This window comes from Podarcis muralis, chromosome 8 (assembly GCF_964188315.1).
Source record: "Podarcis muralis chromosome 8, rPodMur119.hap1.1, whole genome shotgun sequence".
Classification (NCBI taxonomy): Eukaryota; Metazoa; Chordata; class Lepidosauria; order Squamata; family Lacertidae; genus Podarcis; species Podarcis muralis.
Genome location: NC_135662.1, coordinates 52,758,604 through 52,785,970, shown reverse-complemented (window position 1 = coordinate 52,785,970; position 27,367 = coordinate 52,758,604). Strand labels below are relative to the sequence as shown.

Here is a 27,367-nt window from a genome sequence, read left to right as displayed (position 1 = left end):
TCATGCACCTATGTTAAAAAAAAAAAAGACCCAGAAAGTTATGACTGCTGATATAAACAGGATAGCTTTCTATTATGAATTGAAGCAACCTTCTAAACGGAAGTGTATTTGGAAGCTTTTAATGTTTGACATTTTATTATTTTTTATATTTTGCTGGAAGTCACCCAGAATTGCTGGGGAAACCCAGCCAGATGGAAGGGATGTTGTTGTTGTTGTTGTTGTTGTTATTTGAAACAAGCATGGTTATTCAAATTTGGAATTGTTTCCTATTCAAGGAAAAGTTGGTTTTCAAATATGGTTTTAGTACGTTAGGAAACAGTAAAAAAGAAGAAAATGGTAAATCATCCTTTGCTATAAATAACTAGATACAATGGCAAATATACCCAGTATACTTTATGGATGCCAGTTTTGCTCAAAGATTAAAAGCAAACAAAAACTACAGAGCATAAGGAAGGTCAGTTATGTAACAAAGGAGAAATAACCAATAATCCACCAAAATCACAATGAGCAACAGTTGCATTTACAGTTTGTCTTCTTGGAAAATAAGACTGTCTAAAAGTAATTCCACTATAATAACCATATTTCACTTTTAGTTAAAGCCAAATCAATCGGAGAACAAAGCTAAGTGGTGTACTCAGCTGAATGCATCAGGCTGCGGCTGAAACAGCTGAAGTGTGGGATAACAATGCCATTAATGATAATGCATAAATGATTTCTACTGAAACAATACCGAGAAATTATTATAATGGAACTCAGCCCAATAATGACTAAACCACCTTGATTACTCAGGACATTGATTCGGCATGATCAAAACCATCCCACTTCCAACCTTAGTGGCTGTTGTTTTTACAGTTTCTAGCTACAGATTTTTACTTTTATTTTTCTTACCCTAGAGAGTCAGCATAGCCCCAGGACTAGTATGTATTACTGAGGGTTCTGCTCTGCCTTCTGTGTACTATAGTCACTTACTCTGCAACTGTCGGTTCTCCACTGGCTTAGAAGCCATTAGGCTATTTGTTCTTTTGTAGGGCAATTTTCATTTCTTTTCTAGTACGTCTTGAGCCGAATCATATTGTGCGGAATGACAGGATAAGTAAAATATGGCTCACTCATCCTCCCTCTTGGGCTGCTCCTTGTCTGTGGCACTCCCCACATCCTGCTCCTCTTCATTAGACAGCAACAGTCAACCCATTCGGGATCATAGGACAAGTCATGACAAAAATATCCATAAAGGGAGAGCCTACCACCTTTCTAGGTAAATGGCTCCATTGTTGATCGGCTATTACTATTAAGATGCTTCTCCCAACGTTCAGCCAAAACCTATCCTCTTGTAATTTAAGTCTATTCGATGTAGTTCTGCCCTCTGGAATAGCAGACAATAAGTATTTGCTTCCTTCTATGTGGCAGCAATTTGCATATGGGGACCAATTTGTGTACAGCATGTCTCTCCTTAGTCTTCTCTTCAGCTGTAATGGTGGTGCTGGAAACCCAGTGGATATGCAGGACTTCAGTGCCTTATTTGGAAGTAAGTGGTTTCCAGGGGGGAAAGCCATTGGCAACGAGACCCAAGCTGTTAGTTTAAACAGCAAATTGTGTCAAACAGATTGAAACAATGAAACAGCAATTCAGGCACGCACAGAATTACAGAATTGTTACTGTTATCAAAAAATCAACTTATTTACTTATAGAAGTATTTATATACTGCTCTCTTGCAAAACATCAAGACAATGTACAGCAAAATAAAACCTTTAATAAAAGCAACACAAAACAATTGCTAAAATGGCCGGCTACGCCAGAAAAACACACATCATCATCATCAACAACAACAACTGCATAGGCCTGTCAGCAGAAACTTGCATTTGGAATCATGGACTAAGATATAAACATAAATGAGAATATATTATTTGAATTCAGACTGTCAGAATATAAAAGACTTTGTAATATAAATAGTTAAATTGGGCACCTTTTTGTTGTTGTCCAAAACCCCAGTGTCACAGATGTCCCCTCAAGGGACATTTGAGAAAGCAAACCTCTAGTGGGTTTCAGATGACTGTTTCTAATAGTCTGAAAATATAATGCAACTATACATTCTCAGGTTGTTACCCTGAGGGAGAACGTTGCTAATTAAATAGCTTTACATTATATCTGGGCTTTTTTCTGGGTGCCTGCTTTTGTCTTATTCTATTACTTAGATTTATTTTTTAAATCTACAGTCTGATAAGCTAAGCTAACCTCATGGTTTTCAATAAGGAAACCTTCAGGTCCTGAGTATAAATTTCCTAAGACTCTGTCCACATTTTCCTTTGCCACCTGCTTCTTTCCAATATGTTGTCTTTGCCTCTTCCACAGCAGTCACAAGTAAAAAAGATGGCCCATCTGTTAAATGCTTTTGTCTACCCACTGACAACCAGAATATGTATTTTGAAAGACCAGGGAGAGAAAGGATACAAAGACATGTTTTGGTTTTTGCTATTACAGCAGCTTGCAATAATTCTCAGAAATTAATATTTATCATGTATCCACTCACTGATTATGAATCAATTTGTGTGATTACCTTTATTTCAACTAAAGTAATGTATTTAGGTATATAATTATATGAAGATAAGCTGACTGTTAACAAAGCACTTCTTCATGCTAAAATCCAATTACTACTTAGCATAACATTCAAATGTGAGTGTATTTTTAAGCAGTGAGGTTTGAAGCTGGTGGGGTTTTCAGAAAGGTTATCTGCAAATTCTCTTTCAGTACAAAATAAAATATGCTGCTCAGTCAATTAGATGCAGCCTGATCCTATATACGTGGTGTGAACAGTGACTTAAAACAGCGTTGCTTCAGTCACATCAAATGTGAACCATGACTCTCCTGCACTCCCTTTAAAGCCAAGGTGGAGAACCTGAATGAAGCTTGAGGCCAGTCATGTGTCTCTCACCAGTCCCCTGTTCTATAGGCTAACTCCTATTTCATGCACTGTCTCTCTGGGAACTGTTTTCTTCAATGCAAGAGGCAGAGTTGGGATGGAATAGCCCAGAGGGGGGGGGGGTGCAACTCTGCACTGCTGCAGGTCCACACACAATTGGTTTCTGGGACTGTCCATCATCAGCTGTAACCCTACATCAACTGTCATCAATGCCTGCTGTAGAACAAACCACTACAGCCTCTCAGGTGCAGAGGGATCCATAACATAAATGATTCCATTGTTGCTGAAAGGCTTTCAGTGTTGTATGTCACCTCTCATTTGCTCTCTGTTCCTATCCCATCCCAATCCTCCTTTGCTTTCCCATGCCACCCAATAGGTCGTGTCCATTAGCGATGCAATCACACTACTGCACCACTTTGGTTTACACTGCTTTATGCTCCTTTTTAACTTACTTTTGGCCATGTGGTGTTGCTTTTGAATGTCTTCTATCCCTACTGTTGTGATAAGTAGTAGTGAAGAGTATTTGGCTATCAGAACTGAAAAATTTTCCAGGGGGATTACTTCCAGCATGAAATATGATGGTACCAAAATGATATCAAGGTCTGTGCTAGACAATACTCATTGGAGACAGCATCCTACAGTGCAGGTGCCACCACTAAGTAAGCTTTTTCTGTGGTAGCCACCCACTGCACCACAGATGATGGGGCAAAAGTGCATGTGTTGAGACAATGAGTCCTTCAGTATCTTTGTTCCCCGCCATGAAGGGTGTTAAATGTCAAAATGAGCACTTTGAATTGAGTCTGATGATGAGATGGGAGCCAGTGGAGTTGACAAAGCACAGGCAAAATGTGAGATCGTAACACCCAGTCCCAGTTTATAGCCTTGCAGCTACATTTTGGACTAATTGTACTTTCATACCATCTTCAAATGCAGCCCCAAGTATAACACATTACAGTAGCCTAATCTGGACATTTTTACTACATGGGTCTGAGGCCAAGCTATTTTTGCCTAGAGCTTCTCCTTGTTTATATTTATTGCTTGGTGCTGACAAATCCAACCTAGGCTGAAAAGAGACACAATTCTCCTGGTGGTGTTGCTTTCTCAAATGACTCTTCATAGAGACACTTAAAAAGAGAGACCCTGAAGAGGAGAGCCTGGTTTATAGAGCATATACTAACTTTTAGATAATGAAGAGATATATGAACATAGAGCTAAGATGTGACACACAGTTTACCATTTTATTACCTATAATTTGTCTTCCTGGGCCTGCATTGGTTTATTCGTGCTTCTACAGCTTACAAAGTAATTCCCATTTGTCCTGTCTTCTTATAAATGTGGCAACATTATTGTTACTTTGAATTCTAATATTTACAGATTAGTATCATGGTTCATTAATCAGTTATTCTCAGTGGAGTCTCAGGTGCCAGACCAGAGTACCCTCTTAAAGTCCAGGACTTACTTACTTACTTACTTACTTACTTACTTACTTTATTTATTTATTTATTTATTTATTTATTTATTTATTTATGCGATTGATACTGTACCTTTCTAATGCATATGAATTATTCAAGGAGGCTTGCATTAATTAAAATCACAGTGATTTAATTATTGCAGCACAGCAACAAAATAAAAATATAGTAACAATAAAAAATAGACACTAAGAGACAGCATGATAGCTAAGATGCAGACTTCTATGAAATCACTTCAGTGTAGCAAATTAAAAGCTTGCCAATAAAGTGTTCATAAGGTGGTGGAAGGCAATAGGAGACGAGGCTATCCAAAGCTCCCGAGACAAGTTGCTTCGCAATACTGGTGAGGCCACTAGGCCTATCACTTGTATTACTTTATTATTATTTCATTTTGGTCACCTTTTACAGTAGAATATCTCAAAGTGACTTGACAAAAAATAAGATACAGCAAATGAAGGCAATTTAAAGCACTGACAATACAAGATACATAAAATGCTCCACCAATAATAAATTTATAAGAACCAAGTCTACCCACCCCACTGAAAGATGAGCACCACCATATTGTCGGCATCTGTCCATCTTGGGAAATGATGGAAGGATGTGCCTTTGGGCATCAAACCATTGATCTAATTTCCCTTTTACATTCTCACAATGCCCCCAACCTACCACTGCTCTGGTGAACATTGTGGGAAATTTAAAGCGGCGGCCAGATTCAGTTGCGAACATGGCCACTGCCGCAAGGTAAATTTGCCATCAGAGGAACAGGCCCAGCAGAGGACATTTTGCTCAGGGTTTCCTCAGACCTGGAGCCCTGGTGGTGGTAATGAAATGCATTGGTCAATAATGACTTTGATGCTTTCTTAGTAATGTGCCACTTAGATTAGCTTGTACCACCTTGGATGTATTTAAAAAATGTAAAACTGAAAATATAAATTAAAATATCACAGCTCAATCCCCCGAAGAAATAAATCCCATCAAGTACAGTGAGGCATACTTCCAGACCAGTGTCTTATGTGGGGTGGTGGTGGAGATTCTGTGGTAATTGCTTTACCAAATCCACATCGGGACATGGCATCCTCCTTTCTACAAATAAAGAATGTTTAGCCGCCACCACTTTTAAGAATCACATATATTCTGGAAATTCCTACCGATAACACTGTCTTAGCCGTATCATCAAACTCAACTTGGTTTTACTCTAGGCAAAGTTCTTTGACAATTTTAGTGTTCTTGAAGGATCAAACTTATGTAGTAAAAGTGGAAGTTACTGCATTTACAGCAACGTGATTGATGGGACCCACTTGTGAACAACTTTGGATCCAACCTAATGGTATAATTTCATGATCTGCTACATGATCTGCACAATCATTTCCTGTTTGTGGTACCATATAATATGATTAATTAAGCTTTAGGTGGCAGTCATTTGGAGCCATCCACCTTCCTTCACAAAGGACATCCTCTCTATTTGGCAGCTGTTTAACTCTGCATTTCTGGTGCGTTTCTTTGAGCACAAATGAAAGCTAGCCTTTAAAAGGTACAACATGAACTGATAGAAAAATGCATCCCAAGACAGACACATACTGTGCTCGCTAGCAATCAAAAACTCACTTTTCAAAGCACTGTCTGTTGAGTCATACTTGACTCGCCTCTGAGTACACTCAAACCACTGATACAAAGAAGCATGACAGCTGAGTCAAGATACAGTTTAAGCAAGCTCTGTCTAATTCATTAATTGAGATTCCAGCCAGATATTCACCAAGCTTTCTTTACACTGCCCGTGGCTGATACAATTGGTATGACATTTTGTTTTCCTTGTTCTCTGATACAGATCAGCTAAAATGCGAGCAAATGCTGTTGCACATTCTGTATCAAAGCCTAAATTCATGCAGCAGCACTGGCACACGTGCCTTCCTCGCTATCATAGTTTTTCTTGCCTTTCTCCCCAATGTCGAAAATTTAAACAAACTCCTTGGGGATAGAGAACTGGCCTTTTTTCTTTGCTTTTTTCATTTATGAAACACTGTAAAGTGCCATATACATTAATTGTGCCAAATAAATAAATTCATTCTTTAAACAAGAATTAGCTTAAGGACCAAAAATGTGGAACAATCATGGTTGTTCTTCAAGAGTATTTTTTATTATCATCTGTAGAACAAAGGATGCATGGTAACAGACACAATATAGTTCCTGGAGCCATTTATATTATCTGGTACCAAAACAAGGAAGGTATGTAAAACAAAAGTGCATTCTGGTAGGTTACCTATTAAGTGGGGAGTCTATGCTATATATTCTCATATCTAATGTACACAAGAAGGAAAATACAATTCTATGCCCACTAACCTTGGAGTAAGCCCAGTCGAAATCATGCGTAGACATGCAAAGGACTGTGCTGTTACTCACTCACTGAAATCCATGGAACTAAAAAAATGCTTAAATTTTGTGGATCATGACTTAACGTTAAAAAGAAAAGCAATAAATTTATTTACTTTTAACTGTTCAGGAGAAGGCAACATAATGCTCAGAGGGAGTGGTGTTCTCTCACACTTGTCCATGAATCATGGTAAAATGTGCTGAGGTTAAGGAAAAATCAATTCATTTCACATTTTAATGTGCAGTTACTTAACTTGTACTTCCTAAACCAAACTATAACACAGTGATCTTTCAAAATCTTCACCCCCTTAAAAATGCATTTAGAAGTCTTATATTATGGAATAGTGCACAAATATACATATCTAATATATACATGTAAAAATAATAAGCAAAATGCTTTATATTGAACTAAATTACATACAAAAATGTGTATATTAGGAAAAAGGAACACAAACCGCTGTGGAAATGGGGTGAATTTAACTGAGAATTTGAAAAAAGAGAAACAAAAAATGGCAGAGTCACCCATCCCTAAGACAAATTTCAGTTTGTATATGAAGTTTTTGACCACCAAAGGGCACTTGGGCTCTGTCAGCCATTTTGGCTCATCAAACTTTAACTTAAACATCTATAGGTAAATGAAATTAGATTATTCAAATCTGTAAAGTGCAATAGTTACAGTGCAAACCAAACCCAAAATCCACCAGGATTATTGAGTTTCAAATAGGTGGAACTTGGGCTGTCCTGGCTGAACTGAGCTGAGGCTATGCTGGTTCAGTTAGGGCTCAATCAGTAAAATTTAAGCTGGCAGAAATTGTGCCGGCATAAATACCCCAAAAGGGGCATTCCTGGGGTGTGAGGGGTGGTGAAAAGGGGCAAGGAGAGACCTATACATATTTCAGCTCAGTCATGTGACCCGATTACCCAATAGAACTAATGTTGGGAAAAAGGCTGGAGTAAGTCAAACTCTATTTTAAATTTTCAGGTAGGTAGCCGTGTTGGTCTGACGCAGTCGAAATATATATAAAAAATTAAAAAATTGTCTAGTGGCACCTTAGAGACCAACTAAGTTTGTTCTTGGTATAAGCTTTCGTGCGCATGAAGAAGTATCTGAAGAAGTGTGCATGCACATGAAAGCTTATACCAAGAACAAACTTAGTTGGTCTCTAAGGTGCCACTGGACAATTTTTTTATATTTCTATTTTAAAGGTTTACTTTCCCTCTCCCAGGCAGCAGGCTGCCTCAGCTGGCAGTATCTCCACTTCTGAAAGGACTTTACAGTAGGGTTAACTTATGCTGACTTAATTTTGGGATTGCCTTGCCCATTAGAGTAGACCTATTGAAATCAATGGACATAAGTTAGTCATGACTGACTGTGATTTGGTAAGATGCCAAATGGATATATACTTTTCCAGATAAAACTGATACCGAAGTGAAATTGTTTTTTATTTGTCGAGGTTTCTTTTGTTTTTGTTCCTGCTTCAGATGGTTTCAAAAATATGACCCAATCTTCCATTCAGGCCTTCTATTCATTGAACTGTACTTATCTACCAGACAGTGAAAAATAGTTAGACTGCCCCTAATCACAATGTATCTGTTAAATGTGGTATTTATTAGCAGAATGCAAACATGGGAATGACAGCCTGAGTCCCAGCACCTGTTTTCCTACAATGCTTAGCATCCTATAAACAAATAGCACTCTGTGAGAGTGGACCATCTTGGATAAAATATTCGGGGGTGAGGTAAGCCCCACCCCCCACAATTGATCACATGATGTGGTGTATGCAAAACATTTCAATGGGAATACCCATCAACTTTGGAGGGGGCCCAATCCCCTCAAATATTTTATTTCTCACAGAGTGAGAAAAGTGAGATTCAAGAGGTAAAATACATAGGTCAAAGGTAGTTAGGCAAGTTGCTATATAGTTAAGTCAGTGACGATAGAATGTTGGGTTTAGGGTATTAGAAACAAGATTTGCTTTTTTACTAAACTATTGTTTTCCATAAATATATGAATGTGCTCCAGTCTGGGTGGATTATAGGAATAACTTGTCTCACCCTACATGTTAGCTGTGAATACAGTGTTAACCACATAGAGGAAGTCTTACTATTCCCTGTAACTCTACATGTTGTCGATACGTTATTCTTGAGAGGAAGATTAAGGGAGCTCTGAACTCTGTAACTAGCCAAGTGAAATTCCTAGTGATTTCCAGAGCCCTGAAACATCACAACACTGGAAATATTTTTGGCATCTACTAAATATGTCAGAGAAATGTACATTTTGTTTGTTTGCTTTCAATAGGTGCCTTATGATGACGTTTAGGAAGTACCACTTGATGAGATTTTTATTGTTTGTTACTATTAATACGCTGTTTGTAGATAGGTGGCCAGTTGTATCTATCTCTTCTACTGGAACGGGGTGCATACATGTGTTTGGGAGAGAAAGTGAATATTTCTACTAGCTGGAAAAGACAAGAGTTCTAATTTTCATTTCCGGCTGACTATATGCATCAGTAAACTTAAGAGCTCCCAGTGTTGAAAAATTTCTTTCAGAGAGATAATGGTCCCCTGCTGCCTACGAATCTGAATATTATATTACTGACTTTTAATGCAACAGCATGTGCCAACTCTGTGGGTATTACCCAGACTGTAGCAAATAAATGCTTGGGGCAATTTCATGCTGGGTGATGATATTGGGAAAGGGACCATGAACAGTCAACCATTTCCACAGAGTTTTCCTGATAGTCTCAATAAGACTTTCTACTCAGCATCTATTGTGTAATTTTCTAAATCTCTGTTATTTATTAACCTTTCACTAGAAGCAAATATAGCCATGTAAGGCGAACACATCCCAGTGTGCTGAAAACCTTTCATATAGATGACCAGTAGTTTGAGCAGTAATATCCTGCTTTTATTTGAGAAGAATCAATCAAGTGCATGAGTTCACATGAAGCACCCAGTTCAGAACCAATGTTATCTGCATGGTCTGCATCAATTTTCTGTTGTCCAGCTCAGGTATGTATGAACCAAAGCTCTGGCTTTGGATCTGGACCCACGTGTACATGGTGCAAGTCAGTTGAATTAATTTGTTCATGTTGGGGCCAATGAACATGCCATTTGCGCTACCAGCTGGAAAGACCATCGCAGGGCAAAAAACGTATTTGAATTTTTTTTATCAGTCTTTTATTTGCATGACTTTGGTAGTACAAAAACAAAACATAACCATCCTCAGTGTATCCATTTTCCCTAGCAATGTCCTTTTGAGTAATGTAATAAGTATTTATGAATGTAATGAGTGGATCATTGTGGGATAATTAAGAGAACTGATTCAGGTTTGCTTAAAAAAAAATCAATACAGTATTTTTTAAAAGAATGCTTTGCAATATACATTGGAAAGTGGAACACAGGCAAAACAAAACACTTCTGTTATGGTATGAAAAAAGACAGATAAAAAGAAATGCATACAGAGGAGCATGCCTTACAGTGCTATTTCTCAAAACAAAATACTGCTCTGATGAATGGAGAATGAGACAGTTGACAAGACGGATGATAGATTTCCATTTCCTAACCTGAAACAGATCATTTCATCTAGGGCAAACCACCTGGGACATCAAAAGCTGACTGAGGGATGATGTACCAAGTCTCTCTACAAATAAAAGCCTTGCAAAAACTGCTTAGGTGCTGATTATATATTGGGCATCAGCAGTGGAAAAGGCCCACTAAAGCCTATATGATCCTGTAACATTGTCCCCAGAAGTATTGTTGAAGAGGAAAAAAAGATGGTAGCCAATGGGCAGCCATAGCCCACCCCCAAATATCCCTGGGAATGAACTATCATCATGCACAAGAATACCTATGGCAAGAACATGGAACACCTAGATCTGACTGGCAGTGGCTCACCAGGATTTCAGACAGGGAACATTCTCAGTCCTTTCTGGAGATGCTGGGGATTGCTTTGCTTGCATGCAAAGGCTTTTGCTCATGGGATCAGAAATAAAAATGTTTCATTTTCAACAGGCTTCTATGGAAATATGGAAAAGCAGCAAAACATGGTCAACTAGAGTCATACTTGGTGGGTTTCTATTTTACCTCTTATAGCAGGTACCACCTGTTGATACTATACTTGAAAATGTACCTTAGCATAAAACAAAAACAAGTACCTTTGTAAATTAAATTTATATGGAGTAGGAGAAATGCACAATGTTGTTAAGAATTAAATGAAGTATTTTTCTCTTAGGAAAGGAACCAGCCAAGCAAACCAATAAAACATGAACAGAGTTAAACAAGATTTGATAAAAGGTAATCCAATGAAGATACGGTAGAATAACCTCACTTTTATAAGAATTCATCTTTAAATAATGTCCTCAACTGTATAGCTTGCAATGCACGCATAAAAATTCAATTTTGCTTAAATGTGTCATTTATATCTCAGCTCAAACTTGAATAAATGCTCTGCTTCTCAAGACTTTGTGTCACCAAACCTGAGAAATAAGTACAACTGTACTTGACAAATATGCTACCTCGCCTACGCTCCTAGGTCTTTATTTTATGTTTATAATTCATTTAATTATGTTTTCCTAAATCATCCTTAATCCAAAATACTGGGCCTATCCTTGTGTGTGCCTTTTGTACTGATGCTGGTTTCCAGATTACTTAACATATGATAATCAAGACTATAATGATGATGTTCTATTCCTCCATTCAGAGAATATACTTCTCTTGCCCTAGAAATGGGATGGAGATGGAGAGGATGACCAGTTTATTCAGTTTCATTTCTACTGAACGTGCAGAGCAATCCAAGCCTCCTTTTGTGGTTGTTGTGGTTTTTTTGGGGGGTGGGGTTGGATTGGACATAGATATCCTCTTCCCAACTATTCAGGCTAAGCTATTAGTGCATCATCCCCCCCTTCCACCTGCCAAATGTGAGTGGTGTGGTGTGGGGAGTGCCACAAGTGAGATGCGCACTGGCAGCAACCATGGAAGGCCTTAAACAGGGCATTCTGGGGAGAGGGAGGGTCTAGCTGGCCTGAGATCTATTGGATCTGAACAGGGCTGGACTCTGGTTTCAAATTTCAGCAGCACCCTTTGCGCGGCCAAAATTTGGCACCCCTGCCTCTCACCTTCCTTTCTGCTCAGTTTACTGTGTCGTAGTAGTGATGCCCTGCGGTGTCCCCTAGACCTGGTGCTGCCACTGCAGTGGAACCAGTCACACTGCCTAAATCTGCCTCTGATCTGAAGCTGGTCACACAACTGTCGTACAATGGCATTAGGCCCAGTTGCTGAACCATCTCCCAACAGGTGCAGCCATGCAAGGCAGGGTTGCTAATATACCACTAGTGATAGCAGTGTGAGTGCGTGGAGTGGGAGGTTGAATCTAAGGAATCCTTTTTTGTTACTGTTGCTGAAAAGTATAGTATATAACCTGTAAAGTCTCACTCTGCATTTATGTATCTTACTGTCCGCTGGAATATGCGGAATAGTATTGCCAGACCATGTGAAGCAAAGAAAGACTTGATGCAACACCTTTTGATGTGCTGTCTAGTGATGATATTATGACAAGATACCAGGAAATGCATGAAAAAAACTAAAAACAAATGTCTGCTGGACCACTAAGTCCATAATCCTCTAAGTGGCTAGAGAAACCTGAGGAGACCCCCCCCCCAAAAAAAAAAAAATCCTGTGAGGCAAAGGCATGAGATTGAGCAGCTGGAACTCACTCAGCATGGACTATTATGAAAGGTGTATTCCCTAAACTTTCACTATGATTTGTCAAGACAAACCAGTTTCATGACTTAAGGCAGGCATAGGCAAACTCGGTCCTCCAGATGTTTTGGGACTACAACTCCCATCATCCCTGACCACTGTTGTAGTCCCAAAACATCTGGAGGGCCGAGTTTGCGTATGCCTGACAAGGTTTGGTGTTTGATTGTAACTATGATTTCTTTGAAACAAGCTACGGTTCAAATGAAATGGCACGCTGTGCTCACCTAAGAATAGAAACAGAAGTATCTGAAGCCTTCCTTCCAAGGAGAAGTGGGGTGGGGAAAAGAAAACACGTGCCCATGACAATGAACCATGGTATATCATAATGCCCAAAAGCAACCATACTGAAACATTTTATATTGTTTCAGAGTCACAGTAGGATGAAGGAATAAATTTAGCAGTTTCTGTGAATATGAACACACAGTGGATATGCCAAAATGATGAATGCCCCTGCAATTCTGTTAACACACTTTAATTTGCAGAGAACTACAGATGCGCAAAGGAAATGCCCACAGGATTAGCCTACATGAGGACTGAACAGAATGACTCAGGCAAGTTTTTTAATGTTTTGTAATGGAATGCTTTTTTAAAAAATAAAGAAAAATCCAGTCATGATTTTGCAGCAAGTATTCATTCTGCTTTGTATTTTGTACTTGGGTGAAATCATTAATACCTTATATTTCATTTTATTCAACAATGAAACTTATATTAACGCTTACATGCATTGGTAGCAGATTTCAAAATGATCAATTTCAGAAATAATTACAAAAATACAAGAAAAGGTCTTAGTAATGCAACTAACAGCTTGAAGAGCAGAAATTAAAAACTAAGGGTGTGATCCTAAACATAGATCCACAGGGATGAACAAGTAAGGATGTGGTGGATCTCTAGCTCAGCCAGCAGATTCCCAGCTCACCAAGGTGGTACTGATCTACGTCCCCCAACCCTGGCTTAGCCAGAGATACACCAGTGTAACGCCCTCATCCTGTCTCAGCTAGAGCTAAGCCAGCTGAACAGATATTGGCAGAACGTCATAGCATCAGCACTTAAGTAAATATGAGGCAACTAAATTGCCTGGTGGCACTGTTTGCATAAAAAACTTTAAGGCTGGACCTAAAGTATTAATTTCATTAAACATTTCTATTGATAAATATCAGAGTAAAGGGTTTAAGCTGTACTCTAATCAATACAAATAGCATGAAGGAAATTTGGCTTGGATATCAGGTTTATACTTCTTCATCCAAATGGCTATGAAGTACTTTTTATTTATTTCTCCAAAGAAAACCACATTCTGTTTTATTTTTTCCATTCAAAACATTAAATTTTAGAGTCATTCATTAAGAAACTAGGGGCCAAAGCAGGCTATGGGTGGTAGTTTCCCATACCCCCATCGAGTTTGGCATTCGAAATGATTGTACTGCCATAGAAAGTCAACCAAATTTTAAACACAAAGGGGGAAATTGAATGGCTCTGACGAGTGGAAAAGCTAGCTAGCTAGGTAGGTAGCTAGCTATAGAGAAAAGATTATTTGTGCTTATTACTACACTCATTTAAGAAAATAGCATGCAAGCTGGTTAATTATTATTCAAGTGCACCTCAATGATGCATTCAATGTTTGCAGGAAAACTCCTAAACCTGTCTAGAAAAGGCAAGTTAACAGATTTATCCATTGAAAAAAAAATGTATACATGCCTATGTATTGCACTTATGCAAATGTTTGGGCTGCATTTGAACAATTTCTTGTGCAGAAAAAAAAGTTGCAATTACATGATTGATGTAATGGATAATAAAATATCTGGTGTACAAGTGGTGAGCTAGGCCTGTTAGTGTTTCTATGTCATTATGATATATTTATTCGCTTCCTTGTGCCAAGACTCTTAAATCCTTTCATCATCAGTTTGAGCTTCATTCCTTTACACACAGACACACACACATTATGAAAGAGGATTTGTGTATTTTACAGATCAATGGGGCATAGTCCCAGGTAAATATATATAGGATTGAAGCCTAAATTATTCATCTTGGCCAATTTTCAAACCAAGGAATCAGCATATGATTCCTCTTCACCAAATGGAAATATTGTTTTATTTCAAATGAGTTGCAGAGAAGAGAAAATGAAACAATTTAACTTGCCTTGATGCTCACATAGTGTGTTTACTTTAGGAGTCTGTTCTAAAAAAATGCAGCGGGTTACATGATCAGTTGAATTCATGGTATAAAACCACATGCTTTACCATACACATACATGCTGTCTTTTGAACAATTTCACAAGCTGGCCACCTGCTGAGGTTAATTTAAGGGGAAAAATATTTTTCAAAGGTAAACAAACATCCTTTAAAAACAACACTACTACACTATCAAAAACAGTTAACTACTCCTTTGGGCAACATAACCCATATGTCCTATATTTTCTGAAACCAGTCCCTGGTTTAAAAATTGACTGCATAAACATATCTTCAGCATATATATATATGTACGTTGTCATAGTTCATGTGAATTGAACAAAGAATGCGCATGAACAATAGTGATTTGCCTAGTCACATGAAAGCACACAGAATGTAAACAAGCTGACTGCTTAAATTGAGTATTTCATGAATTGCCAGTAACTGATCATAGTCTCCAAACTGTCTTGCAGAGTGGGTTTTTATCCAATGGTTGTTTTTTTAAAATATATATATATATTACAACCATGTATATTAACAGAGCAAAGTACTAAATTTTGTGTTGACATAACCAATTTGTGAAATTACATGGAAGCTATTTATTCTATGAAAGGTTTATCTGTGACATTCTCTTTATATCCCTGTGCAGATATAACACTCCTGAATATTTAGCAAAGCATGGGATCATGCACTCCCTTCCTGATTCCTTTTTGGAGCACAGATTTTCATCAACTGTTACACGAATCACAACAGTGTCATACAGGGCCAAGAGCTTAGGGAGAATTTGGAGACTGCTTTTTTAAAAATTCATCACGAATAAGTAACCATTCACAATGTGAATTTTTAAGCCAGGTTTGAGGACACTGAAGCCTCAACTGTTCTACCATCAAATCACCACACCCGAAAGTCATGAACTTGTTATTATTGAAGGAATTATTGATGTTACTGTGTATATAGGGCACCCTTCTTTTAATGAGTTAACCATTTTTATTTAAATAAATCCAGGAAGCAACTGAGAGCAGATTACTGTCCAACCAACACGGTGAATTCAAGATATTTCTTAGTGACTTTTCAAGCATTCCTATGAAGAAGGGCCTCAGAGGATGATCTCTGGGCCTGGGTAAGCTCATATGGAGAGAAGCAATCCTTGAGGTATTGTGGTCCAGTAGTTGGCTACCACATGCCTCATTCCCAAAGAGTAGCAAGTAAACCTGGAAGAGTTAGCAGTGCTTCTTTTGCCTAGTTGCTTGCAGAAGACCACTCCCACCACCTTGTTTTCTTTATCAGTCAGAGAATGTGTGCTTTTCCTAGACTAGCAACAGGCTTTTGTCAAAGAGACGTCTCCTGCATACAGAACACTCACCTTTCCTTCTATACTTGACAAGGCACTGCACTAATTGCCTATTTATTTTTCACTGGGAAATGGCCAAAATGTATGGGGAATGTGCCAGTTTAAACAAAATCAAATCTTCTCTAACTGCAAATTGTTTCCTCTGAGAAATTCCATACAACCCTTCCTCATTAGATACTGAGAAGTCACACATTATACATATATTCCATTTAAAAGCTGAACTGTCAAATTGACTTCTCAACCTATGCAAGATTTCTGGTAATAATATACACCATTAGAAGAAGAAGGTGTGTGTTTTCTTTATTAAAACAGTGGTGGGTTGGGAGGAAGCATATCTCACCACCCCTACTGAGTTTGATGACAAACCTTAGTAATTGAAATGGAGAGAAAACCGCCAGTGCAGATGAAAGCAATTTGCATGAGTTTTGCTCAATGTGAGAGAAGCTAATGGACATACCATTTTAATATTCAAGTATCTTACCTTGTAAACTGTAGATTTCTCCCACGCTGCTCTGCCTAGTGATGTGATGCCAGTATGCACTACGAGGAAGCGAGATTGACTTGGGTAATGTCATAGGTTCAGTCAAACTGGTCTGGAGCTTGAAAGATGAATAAAATGTTATAAATTCTATTGCCCAATTCACATCGGTGTTACATATTTCAAACCACTATAATCACACACAGTCTTGTGAATTAAGCATACTTTACTCACAGTTAACTACTTTTAATTGTGTACAGCAGTAATGAAGAGAGTCCACTGAAACACAGGAGGAAAGTACATTGAAATATATTTCAGATGAATCCATATGAAGCTGCTTCCAAAATTGCAAGTGAAATCCTGAGTGGAAGTAAAACACTTTGACAACTCTTTTGGTGTCACAAGAAAAGAACTCCCCGCCCCCATCAGACTTGGTCAGATTTGGGAATAGGGCTGAGCAGAACTGGGAACCAGCTGCTCTGAGAGGCAGTGTTCTGTGCAGAGTTCATGGGTTTGCAAGCAGCAATCTCATTAGAAGGTAATGATTCAGAAAAACAGCATTAATTCTCATGTGGCCCCTGTACTGCGGCTATTGTATAATGATTAAAGGACAACAGGGACATGTCAGAAAGGGACACGCAGTACAGCACACTCTGAACATCACAACAATGTGTTCCTTCCCTGCCTTCCCATTTCTGTCCACAGAAAATACTACATTGAGTATGGAATTGCTGCAAATTTAGAGATATTCTTGTTGATTTCCCTAGATGATATATTTATAATTACACAAATAATTTCCACAAACAACATACTTACTCCAGAGTGATCCTGTTAGATTCCCATAAAATTACTAGTCTGGAGAAAACAATTTGTTTGTAGTTGCAACTCTCTTGCATTATGATATCTGATGCAGCTCCATTCAACACTTCAGCAAAACTGTATGTTGCTTTTTTTTTTAACATTTAACCCCCCTTTCCAAATTAAATTCTAACGATGTATTTATCAAAATGAAAAAACAAAAAAAAAGCACAAAAACATTTCAGTTGTAATCTGAATGAGCCTATTTCATCTGAGGCAGAATTTAAGTCAGGTCATCTCAGTCAAACCAGTTTCTGGATGAGGAATGAGGAATGAAATTGGGAAGGGGACACAATAAACTCTGAAATCATTTTGTTGACAGGCAAGCTCCTTTTTTATTATTTTTTAAATAAATCTGACCTGTTTTATTTCTGCATGCTGCTTTTCATTTACTATTTGAAACTCTGGTGTTTTAATATGTTCTACTGCATTTTTAACCCATTTTTAAAGCCATATTTGGAACTTGTTGAAGAGTGAGGTATACACCCATAAAACAAAGAAACAACTATGCTTACTCTGCTAGATCAGACTAAGGGTGAACCACTGCAGGTATAGGGTGGTATATAAATTCAATAAAACAACAACAGCAACAACAACAATAGCAGCATAGCAGTCTCACCCTGCTGCCCCTTGCAAACTGGAATGCAGTGGCACACAGCCTCTGAACTTAAGACCTTTAAGCGGAACCTCATGTCTAAAAGCCACTGGCAGATCTATCCTCCATGGGTTTTTCCAACTCTTAATTCTCTTTTAAACCTATCTCAGGCAGTGACCATTAGCACACTTTGTGGTCATTAATTCCATATGCATGCACTGGGTGAAGAAGTACTTTATTTTGTCTTAATTACAGACAATCAGCTTCAAGGAATGACCCACAGTTCTAACACAATGGGAGTGGAAGAAGAAGTTTTCCTGATCTACGGTACTGGGATACAGTAGCTCAGTCATAAGACTCATAATCTAAGGGTTGTGGGTTTTGAGCCCCATGTTGGGCAGAAGATTCCTGCATTACAGGGTGTGGTCCCTTCCAGCTCTGCAATTCTATTGTTCTACATTATTGTCTTTTTCTTTCTCTGGAACTAAGAGTCCCAAACACTCCAGATATTCCTCATAGGGAAGATGCACCAGCAGCAATCACGGCCATTTTGCTTGCCCTTTTCTTATGCTATTTTTTCAGTTTCAATAATGATCTTTTTCTGAGATGAGTCCACATCAAATCCACCCCCAATCTGCTCAACAGCTGATCTTGTGAACCTTATTTTTAAAAGAAGGCAGCATGTGTCCTAGGAGCAGCCTGGATGCAGACTTGAACTGGACCACTACTTTTGGTTCAAGCAACCCTGAAAAGTTTCCATTTCTTAAAAAAAGGTAAAGGTACCCCTGCCCGTACGGGCCAGTCTTGCCAGACTCTGGGGTTGTGTGCCCATCTCACTCTAGAGGCCGGGAGCCAGCGCAGTCCGCAGACACTTCCGAGTCACGTGGCCAGCGTGACAAGCTGCATCTGGCGAGGCAGCGCAGCACACGGAACGCCGTTTACCTTCCCGCTGGTAAGCGGTCCCTATTTATCTACTTGAACCCGGGGGTGCTTTCGAACTGCTAGGTTGGCAGGCGCTGGGACTGAATGACGGGAGCGCACCCCGCCGCAGGGATTCAAACCGCCGACCATGCGATCGGCAAGTCCTAGGCGCTGAGGTTTTACCCACAGCGCCACCCGCGTCCCTTCCATTTCTTACATATGATAAAAATCCAAAAATAGTTTTGAAATATATGTCGCCTCTTCATTTTTTAATATTGTCTTTTCAGCAAGATGAAAGATATGCAAACAAGCACAATACACCATTTCTGCCAATGGAAAAAAATGTATCTAATGATGCAGTTTTATAGGTATCAGTTTGTATTTCTTTATTGCAACATGTTTTCACATGGCTTACCTCACTTGCAAGTTTTTATTAGAGCCTGTATTGAGAGGAGTGTAAAGTACAGGAGTACTGGGAGTGCAGCTCATGGATGCCCTTTGGGTTTCACTTCAAATGAGTAAAAAGTACCTCAACCTCCAGTGCGGCTTTTGAAGTTTTAAGAGCTGTATTTTTCTCTGGGAAAAAGGCTATTTGATCTCACACATTATCTAAATGTTATGTGAGATCAAAAGACCTTTTTCTAAGAAAGAAAAACAAAATCTTCTAAGAACCTTCAAAAGAAGCTGCGGAAGACTTTATCTTGAGAAAGAGGGAATTCTGTCTCAGAACCAGATCTGACCAGCAACATTTCCCTGCCCTATTAAGTTAGCCTAGACTAGTTACACGTATTTACACAATGGGTTTTGGTTTACACACAAAAACATAACAGCACGGTACTGGACAGGAAATGCTGGAACTAATGCTTGAGTTGTTACTTTTTGTTTTGGTGTAGTTATGCTGTCAGATATACTGTTGCTGTGGCATACTTCTGACAATATGAGTTGTGGAAGAATGCCATTGTACATTAAGATCTAGACACAATATATATATATATATATGGAAGAGCTTGCATATGGCCTGGAATGTGTCTGCCTAAATGCCTCAGTTGCCTCTCACAAACACATGTAGAGTAGAAATGCACCTGAAACAAGGCTAGAGTTCAACTGTAGAAATATTGGAATAAAAATAGTTTCTTAACAGTCAAACAAACAAACAAACAAATCAAAAGTGAGCATATTAAGCTTTCCTAGGCATTGGTTCATTTATTTCCAGTCCTTTGTGTCTAATGAGTGCTAGTGAAATTTATTGCAATCTTTTGCTGCTGCATTTTTATAACTGCATTTTATAACATCTAGGCATATCTGCCTATTTCTTCAGCTTGCACCATTTATATGAAATGAAATGACAGATTCATGTTGTCTTAAAAAGTAGCCCAATACTGCAGTTGTGTCAGCCAAATATATTTCACCATGGCCTAATCCAAACCTGAATTCAACCTCAGGAAGATATACTTCTCCATCCCCCTTTCCCATATGGAAAGTGATTGTCATGGCTCTAAATATTATTCAAGCACAACTTTGATGACTTTGATAAATACTCCCTCTGCCCTTGTCACCTTCCATCCCCTTCCTCCTAACCTTATGCACACAAACTCCAACTCTCTTATATATAGCATTCTGAGATAGTTGTATGCTGATGTTAAGATATACTGGAAAACATGGTAGTTCTATGAAACCTTCATTAGCCAGTGATCCTTGTACTTGTCAGTTATGAAAACATGGAAGGCATTAGATAAAGCAGGGAAGAGAGATATGTCCTCGCTCATCCTATCACTGCTGCTACCACTAGAGCAAAAATGGACAAAAAGGCAGGGCAGAATAGAAGCTTTGTGAGAAATTCTGGGCTTTTTCTGCTTCTCCCACTGCTTTCCCCCCCCCCCCCCCAGGGAAATCAGAGCAAATGCCAGTTAGGTTCCAATTGACATTTTGCTCCAATTTCCCTGGGGGAAAGAGTGGGTTTTCCTGGGTAAAGGGGTGTGACAAGTGGAAAACTGCTCAGATCCATGCTTTCTAGGCATGGGACAAATGGAAGAGTGGGCGAGCCCTCAGGGAGTGGATGTGTGAGGCGGTACTGCATTTGAAAGATTGAGTTTGGCAGAAAGTTCAGTTTTGAAAGTCTTATTCTAAGCCTGAGCAGGGGGTGTTTGGCAATCACTGATTCAAACCCTGGTTTAGACAGGAGTCATGATTAGCATCAGTGCAGAAAGAACTTAGTTACTCAGAGAAGGAAACCAGAAAACCCATACCACAGAAAAAGGGAAGATAAAAGTCACTTTTGATCCTTCATTTGCATAACTATCTACAGTATCCCCCTGCTGGCCCAGGGTGAGAACTTCAGTACATAACACTATGTACCTGGCTCCCATTTGCATATGACAGATTCCACTGACTTGTACCTGGCCACAGAAATAATGTTTGCACATTGGACTTTGACTGTCTTTAGTTCAATGAAGTGCATCTTCAATATTCTGAACATAGGTTCCATGAGCTTTATGAAGAAATCCTGATTAATTGAATGGCGCTTTAATGCATTCTGCTGTTTTTATTGTAATGGGGGAAAAGTTTTCTGTCTGGACAAGTGACAGTTGGTTTAACTGTCACTGAGGGACCTTAACTGAGAGCTGAGGTGGGGTTGGAGATTGGACTCTTAGTATGCAAAAGGAGAATAGAAAATATGCATTTTCTGATATGTGGTTGCAAGTTTAGAATATTCAGTTAGACACTGTGGTTGGCTGAGGCTGAACTAGAGGTGCCAGAATGGAACATATAGTTGAGTGCTGGTCGACCAGGAGTCAGTCCATGCTTGTTAGGGAGTCTATGTTGGTTGGTGCTTAGTGCTCATGGCGGATAGTCACAAGAAGACGACAGGAGAAGAAGAGGATCTGAAAAGAATGCAGGGTGGCTTGGTGGCCAGTTCAGGTTAAAGAGACAAAGGGAAAACCTTTGTATAAGCACCAAGGGACAAGAAGTGAGAGGCAGTTTGGAATGTGAGGCTCTGATGTCTGGAAGGAGAACCAGATGAATATTCTAACAAAAACAGGCCTGCACTTCAATAGGTTAGTAAGGGTTGAAACTTCAAAAAGAGTCCTTGTTGAGGCCTAATTGGAGTGGAGCAAATAAGGTCATCTGGCAAAAGAGTTTTAATAGGTTAACGAACTGCTTCTGAAAAACTGTCTTAGTAAAATAAATTCTATTTAAAGTGACAGTATCATGTTAATTAATTGTATACTTTTAAAGAAACAGTACTATATTAAAGAAACTACATAAGCTTGGGAGTGGAAGTTGGCAAAATGAGTTAGAAATACCTGCCTTCCCTTGCCATGGCTTTTAATAATGGATACACCATATTATTGCCCTAAATTTTACACATACATGGTGAAACAATTAAGTCCTTTTCAGTCCATAGATGTTAGGCTAGTATATGCTTCTTAAAAGGAACATTGCTGGTTTTTTTAATTTTGCAATCCTTATAACAGTGTCATTGTGCCATTCTGTTTCAGTATAAAAGATGTACCTGGAACCATGGAGAGAACCACTTCACACATGTTTTCCTTCTCACAAATTATGTAGTACACATAGACAAGAGTTGGGCATTTATGGAGAACATTGCAGAAATTATCTGATAGCAGATTTTACAGGGGGAAAACAGCAGGCTTCCTTTCAAACCTAACATTACTACAATTTCTGCTATTATTCCACACAACAGGCACAAAGCCAGTTACAAAGAAGACAACTATGAGGAAAAGGAAGAGATAGAGAGAGAAGTTAAGAGCTCATGCTATCTTGTCAATGTGATTCCATCTGAATTATAAACTGCGCAATGGGACTGCCCTCTCAGCCACTCCATCTCATTGGAAACTTGCCCTTTAGCCACTTATATGGAAATGGGTTCTGACAGTGTGAATGCTTGCTGGAACAAACATCTTTCATTACAAGCCAGTCATGAAGTTAACTGAGGAGATACAAACATAAAAGTTGCAGTATGGGGTGACAGTGACAAATATTCACTCCCCATATAATCTATTCTTCTCTTGCAACAGACTTGTTTATTTTGTTGGTCTATTTAAACAGGACAATCCAATGCATGTCTTTTCAGCCCCATTGAGTTCAATGTACCTGATTCCCAGAGTATAGGATTGTAGTCTAAATATCCAGGGCTTCATATTTTTTTTTGGGGGGGGGGAATTGAGCATGTTCAGAGAGCATTATTGAGTATGTTCAGAGAGCACCATTGAGCATGTTCAGAGAGCATTAACTCTAGTCAGCTTCAAATCTTCAAAGAGAAGGAGAAAGGGCTTCAAGGCAGGCCTATGTTTCCTGAAAATATAATCATCTTAGCCCAGTGCTTTCCCTAGTGGCTCCTTCAGTTTTTATCACATCAAGAGGAAGCCTTAGGTCAGAAATAGGGAACACAGAACAAGTGTGTTCCATGCAGCTTTCTACTGTAGCACAAAAGACACTTTTGCATTGCCTGAAACCCTCACTAAGGATCTCAGCCTCCATTTAAAATAAATTAATCTGCAGCTCATGTAATTGGGATAGGAAACCTAAAGACAAGACACTAGAACATCAGATGAGCTAACAAACCAGAGAATAGATTGCCTGCACTCCCAATTGCTCGACTCAACTGTTATTTAAATAAATAAATAAAAATTATTCACCAAATTACACAAAAAGTGACAACTGAAGATAAAGATAAGATAAATATAGGAAATAAAAAACCCATATACTGTTGATAAATAAATACCGAGTATAATTGGGCCACAACTGTGGCCCTGGTTCAAAGGTAAAACAAATGAATTGCATTCTGCCATTATAACACAAAATCCTAGGGGGAGGAAGGTTTATCTTTAATGTCAGATTGTTTAGAATTCCATTTGCTTATAAACCACCTCCATGCTTTTCTAAACTTGCTAGCCTTTCTTTACATAGATGTAACATGTAATTTTATTCATAATACTGAGATTCCATACTTTTAAAAAGAACATTATTTCAGTCCTGGTGCATCCTAGGTTTTCCCACAATTAATGTGAATATCCTTACAAATATGAACAAGACAAGTTACTAATGTTAAGTTTGAGTTGTTGGGATATCCAACCCACAGGAAAAGGACCCAAGGTACGATAAAACACTTCATCCATTTTAAACTAAAAACAGAGTACAGTGGTACCTCAGTTTACAAATTTAATCCATTCAAGAAGTCCGTTCTTAAACTGAAACCATTCTTAAACCAAGGTGTGCTCTCCCTAATGAGGCTTCCCGCCGCCGGTGCCCTTCCATTGTTTGGATTTCATTCTTAGACCGAGGTAAAGTTTGCAAACCAGTACACTACTTCCGGTTTTGCGGAGTTCATAAACTGAATCGTTCGTAAACAGGGCTGTTCTTAAACCGAGGTACCACTGTATATATGATCAAAGCTGTACCACCCCCGCCATTTCACCAACTATCAAAAGAAAAACACATAATCTGTGGCTTGGAATCCATTACAAACCTGCACATTTTGTATTAAAAATAGCACTATCTGGATGTGAGTTTCTTTTATACAATTCATATCACATGAGAGAGATTAAGGATAATCATGCTAGACTCTGCCCTCTGTCACATCAGCATCCCACTCCTGCTGCCTATCATATGTTGGAGATTAGCATCTGCAGTAGGGAGCCTGTTCACCTTACATAGTCTTTGCACAAGATTTAGAACTGCAAATCCTGTGTGTGTGTGGTGGGCTGTCTATGTGAATACAAGAGGCCCTCAATGCACACATTTGCCCTCCAATAAAACGTGGGTGGTAGGTATGGACAAACGCTGAAGATGCAAATGCTAACTTGAACTACATGACTCACAGTAGGTTTCTAGAGTGCCCGTACTTCATCCTTTCAGAGCATTGTGGAGTTCAGAAATATATTAAAGCTCAGCTAAAAGCAGGCAAGTGTAGATCTTTAAAGGTGCTGGGCAAAACATTTTACTTGAAACAGAACTCTTCTGGTGAGAAGAGTTAAATATTGTAAGTAAGTGAACTTGAAATCAGTGTTTGAGATATATTATCCTTCTATCACGGTCCTTTTAAATAATATCCTAAAATGAAAAAGGAAAACTAAAATAAATCAAATGTACTGAGAATATTGACTGTCCCCTAAACGGGCTCTTCCTTTGAACATCTTGTTGCCTAAAAATTAATGCACTCAGTTCAAGTTGGTGGGAAGGAAAAAGCCTGTGTGAGTCAACCATAGAAACATTGCATGTTCTCAATTTGCTGCAAGGCTGCCTGTTGCACAAAAGAAAGTGGCCTAAGCAAAGGACAAAGTGATTTAGAATGCTATGATGGAAATTCTTCATAACTTCAAATATTCCCCCATAATAGTATGCTCTCAAAATGTGGTTTTTTTTAAAAAAAAAATGAATAAAAACCAGAGTTTGTTCATGTGTATATTAACAGTCAAATATTTATGTTGCTAAACAAGGTAAGTTCAAAAAAAGGGGGGTGGAATGAAGATTGTCTTGTGGCACCTAGGCAAATGTAGTCTTCTGACCACTGTACGATGACATTTATTAACCTTTACGATGCCTTTATAATAAGCTTCATTGGTTTTGCTTCCTTAAAGGCAGGCCTGATCTACCAAACAGAAGAGCATATACTGGAATTCTTGAGAGCAAATATTGTTCATGGCATAACATGCTTCAGAAAAGAGCACACCTTGTTCATTTAAACAAAGATCATGCCACAATCAAACTACTATTTAAACTTGGGAAACTTCAAAAGCAGCTTACAATGTGGCATGGTTAATGTTTGGCATTAGGGAAAAAGAGGATGTATAAAGGCATACACACATGGACACCACATTCAGAAAAACAACATATTGATGGGTGTTCCATCTACCTATCAGGGCTAACTCCATGTATTAAATATAGACTCTGAGGGAACCTAAAATAACTAATGTCATAACCCATTTTTCAGTATCATGTTAATGGATCCATGGGTATTAAGTTTCTTAAAGAAGTGTGATTTTGTTTTTATTAATTTCACAATTACTCCCTTCCTAATGCAGCAAATGCCTTTTGCAATATTGGAGTGAGATCCTTACCCGTGCTTTTTGTTCCATCTCCATCATCAATCTTTCATGTTGTTCAGCTATTGCCAGCGTTGCAGAATGGACTTTCTGATAGATCATCTCGCCTTCCCTTGTTTGAAAGGTGAACAGCCCTTCTCCTGTGTCGCACATCCTAGAAAAAGTTCGAAATTAATTAATTTATTTTATAACGCCTTGATAAAATAAACATGCATAGTTGGGTTCTTCTGGTATTCATATTGCTAATGAATTATTATGGCAATGGGTGCACAGTATTATTCTGTCAATAGACCAATGGATTTCTAATGGCATAGGCAAAATTTAGTCTTGACATTAAAGCTGCTTTGAGAACCTTAAATCCATGCATTTAACTTGTGCACATTCGGCTTTACATGTGTGAGAAAAATAAAGATATGTCACCCTCAAAGAGACAACACCCTGTGGTCTTTCCTTTTTGGTGGCAACCTTGCTGAAGGTGTGCCTGCTGCCCAAGGCAGCATTCCTGTTATGTTCCTGGCCAAGGAAGATGATACAGTTAGGCAGGGGCTGATGATAAGGAGGCAGCAGAGTCACTGTAAAAGGCCACAGCGTATGGGCAAACATATGTCAGAGTTCATCTCTTTATTTGTCTGGGTTGATGTCTGTTCTCGCTCTCCCACTGGCGGTCTGATGCTGGAACTAGTTCTTTAAGGTTCAGGCATCCACCATTTTATGCCCTGGCCAACAAAAATCAGCTACAGATTGCTGTAAAACTGTTGAGTCAGGTGGGCAGTCCAGGATAACAGTTTCAAACATCAGAATTATCTGTCTTTTGCCTGGAAGAGTTTGCATATTTTTTTAAAAAAGGAGATCAAGTTCTACTTCCAGCCTACTTTCACTTGCTTTTCATATTGAATTTCAGCTTCTCCCACGGGCAAAGACCAGATCATTCACCCCACTCAGTTTCAGAGTGACCAGCTTCCTATATTACCATATTTATAGAACAGGGATGGCACATGTGCCAGATTGTTGGCCCTTGTGTGTGTGTGTGTGTGTCTCTCTCTCTCTCTCTCTGTGTGTGTGTGTGTGTATGTGTGTGTGTGTATATATATATAAGAAGAAAAGGCACACTAGCCTGGGAACTTCCTCTCTGCCCAGAACATTGGAGGCTATACACCACACCTCCTCAACAGTATTTATAGGAACTCAAACACTGAGATCCTGCTCTGTTCCAGTAACAAGAAGCCGAAAGCACCAGCCTGAAGATGACGAGTGAGACCTCGTCGAAACGTCGCCTAGACACCCCAACTTTTACACGGGAAGACACCCGAGGACACCAAAACCTGCATTCCTGTACCCGTGAAAATCTACGAAAGCAAATATATATATATATATATATATATATATATATATATATATATATATATATGCAATTGGCTCATT

General features: G+C 38.8%; 1 protein-coding gene across 1 annotated transcript in view; it reads right to left on the bottom strand.

The window, feature by feature from the left end:
• DOK6 (docking protein 6) overlaps positions 1-27,367 on the bottom strand; it is a 173,899-nt gene that overhangs the window by 15,174 nt on the left and 131,358 nt on the right. Inside the window, exons 6-7 of the mRNA XM_028737445.2 lie at positions 25,961-26,099; positions 16,508-16,625 (exon numbers count right to left, since the gene is read on the bottom strand). Coding sequence (XP_028593278.1) covers positions 16,508-16,625; positions 25,961-26,099 — 257 coding nt within the window. The remainder of the gene's footprint in view (positions 1-16,507; positions 16,626-25,960; positions 26,100-27,367) is intronic.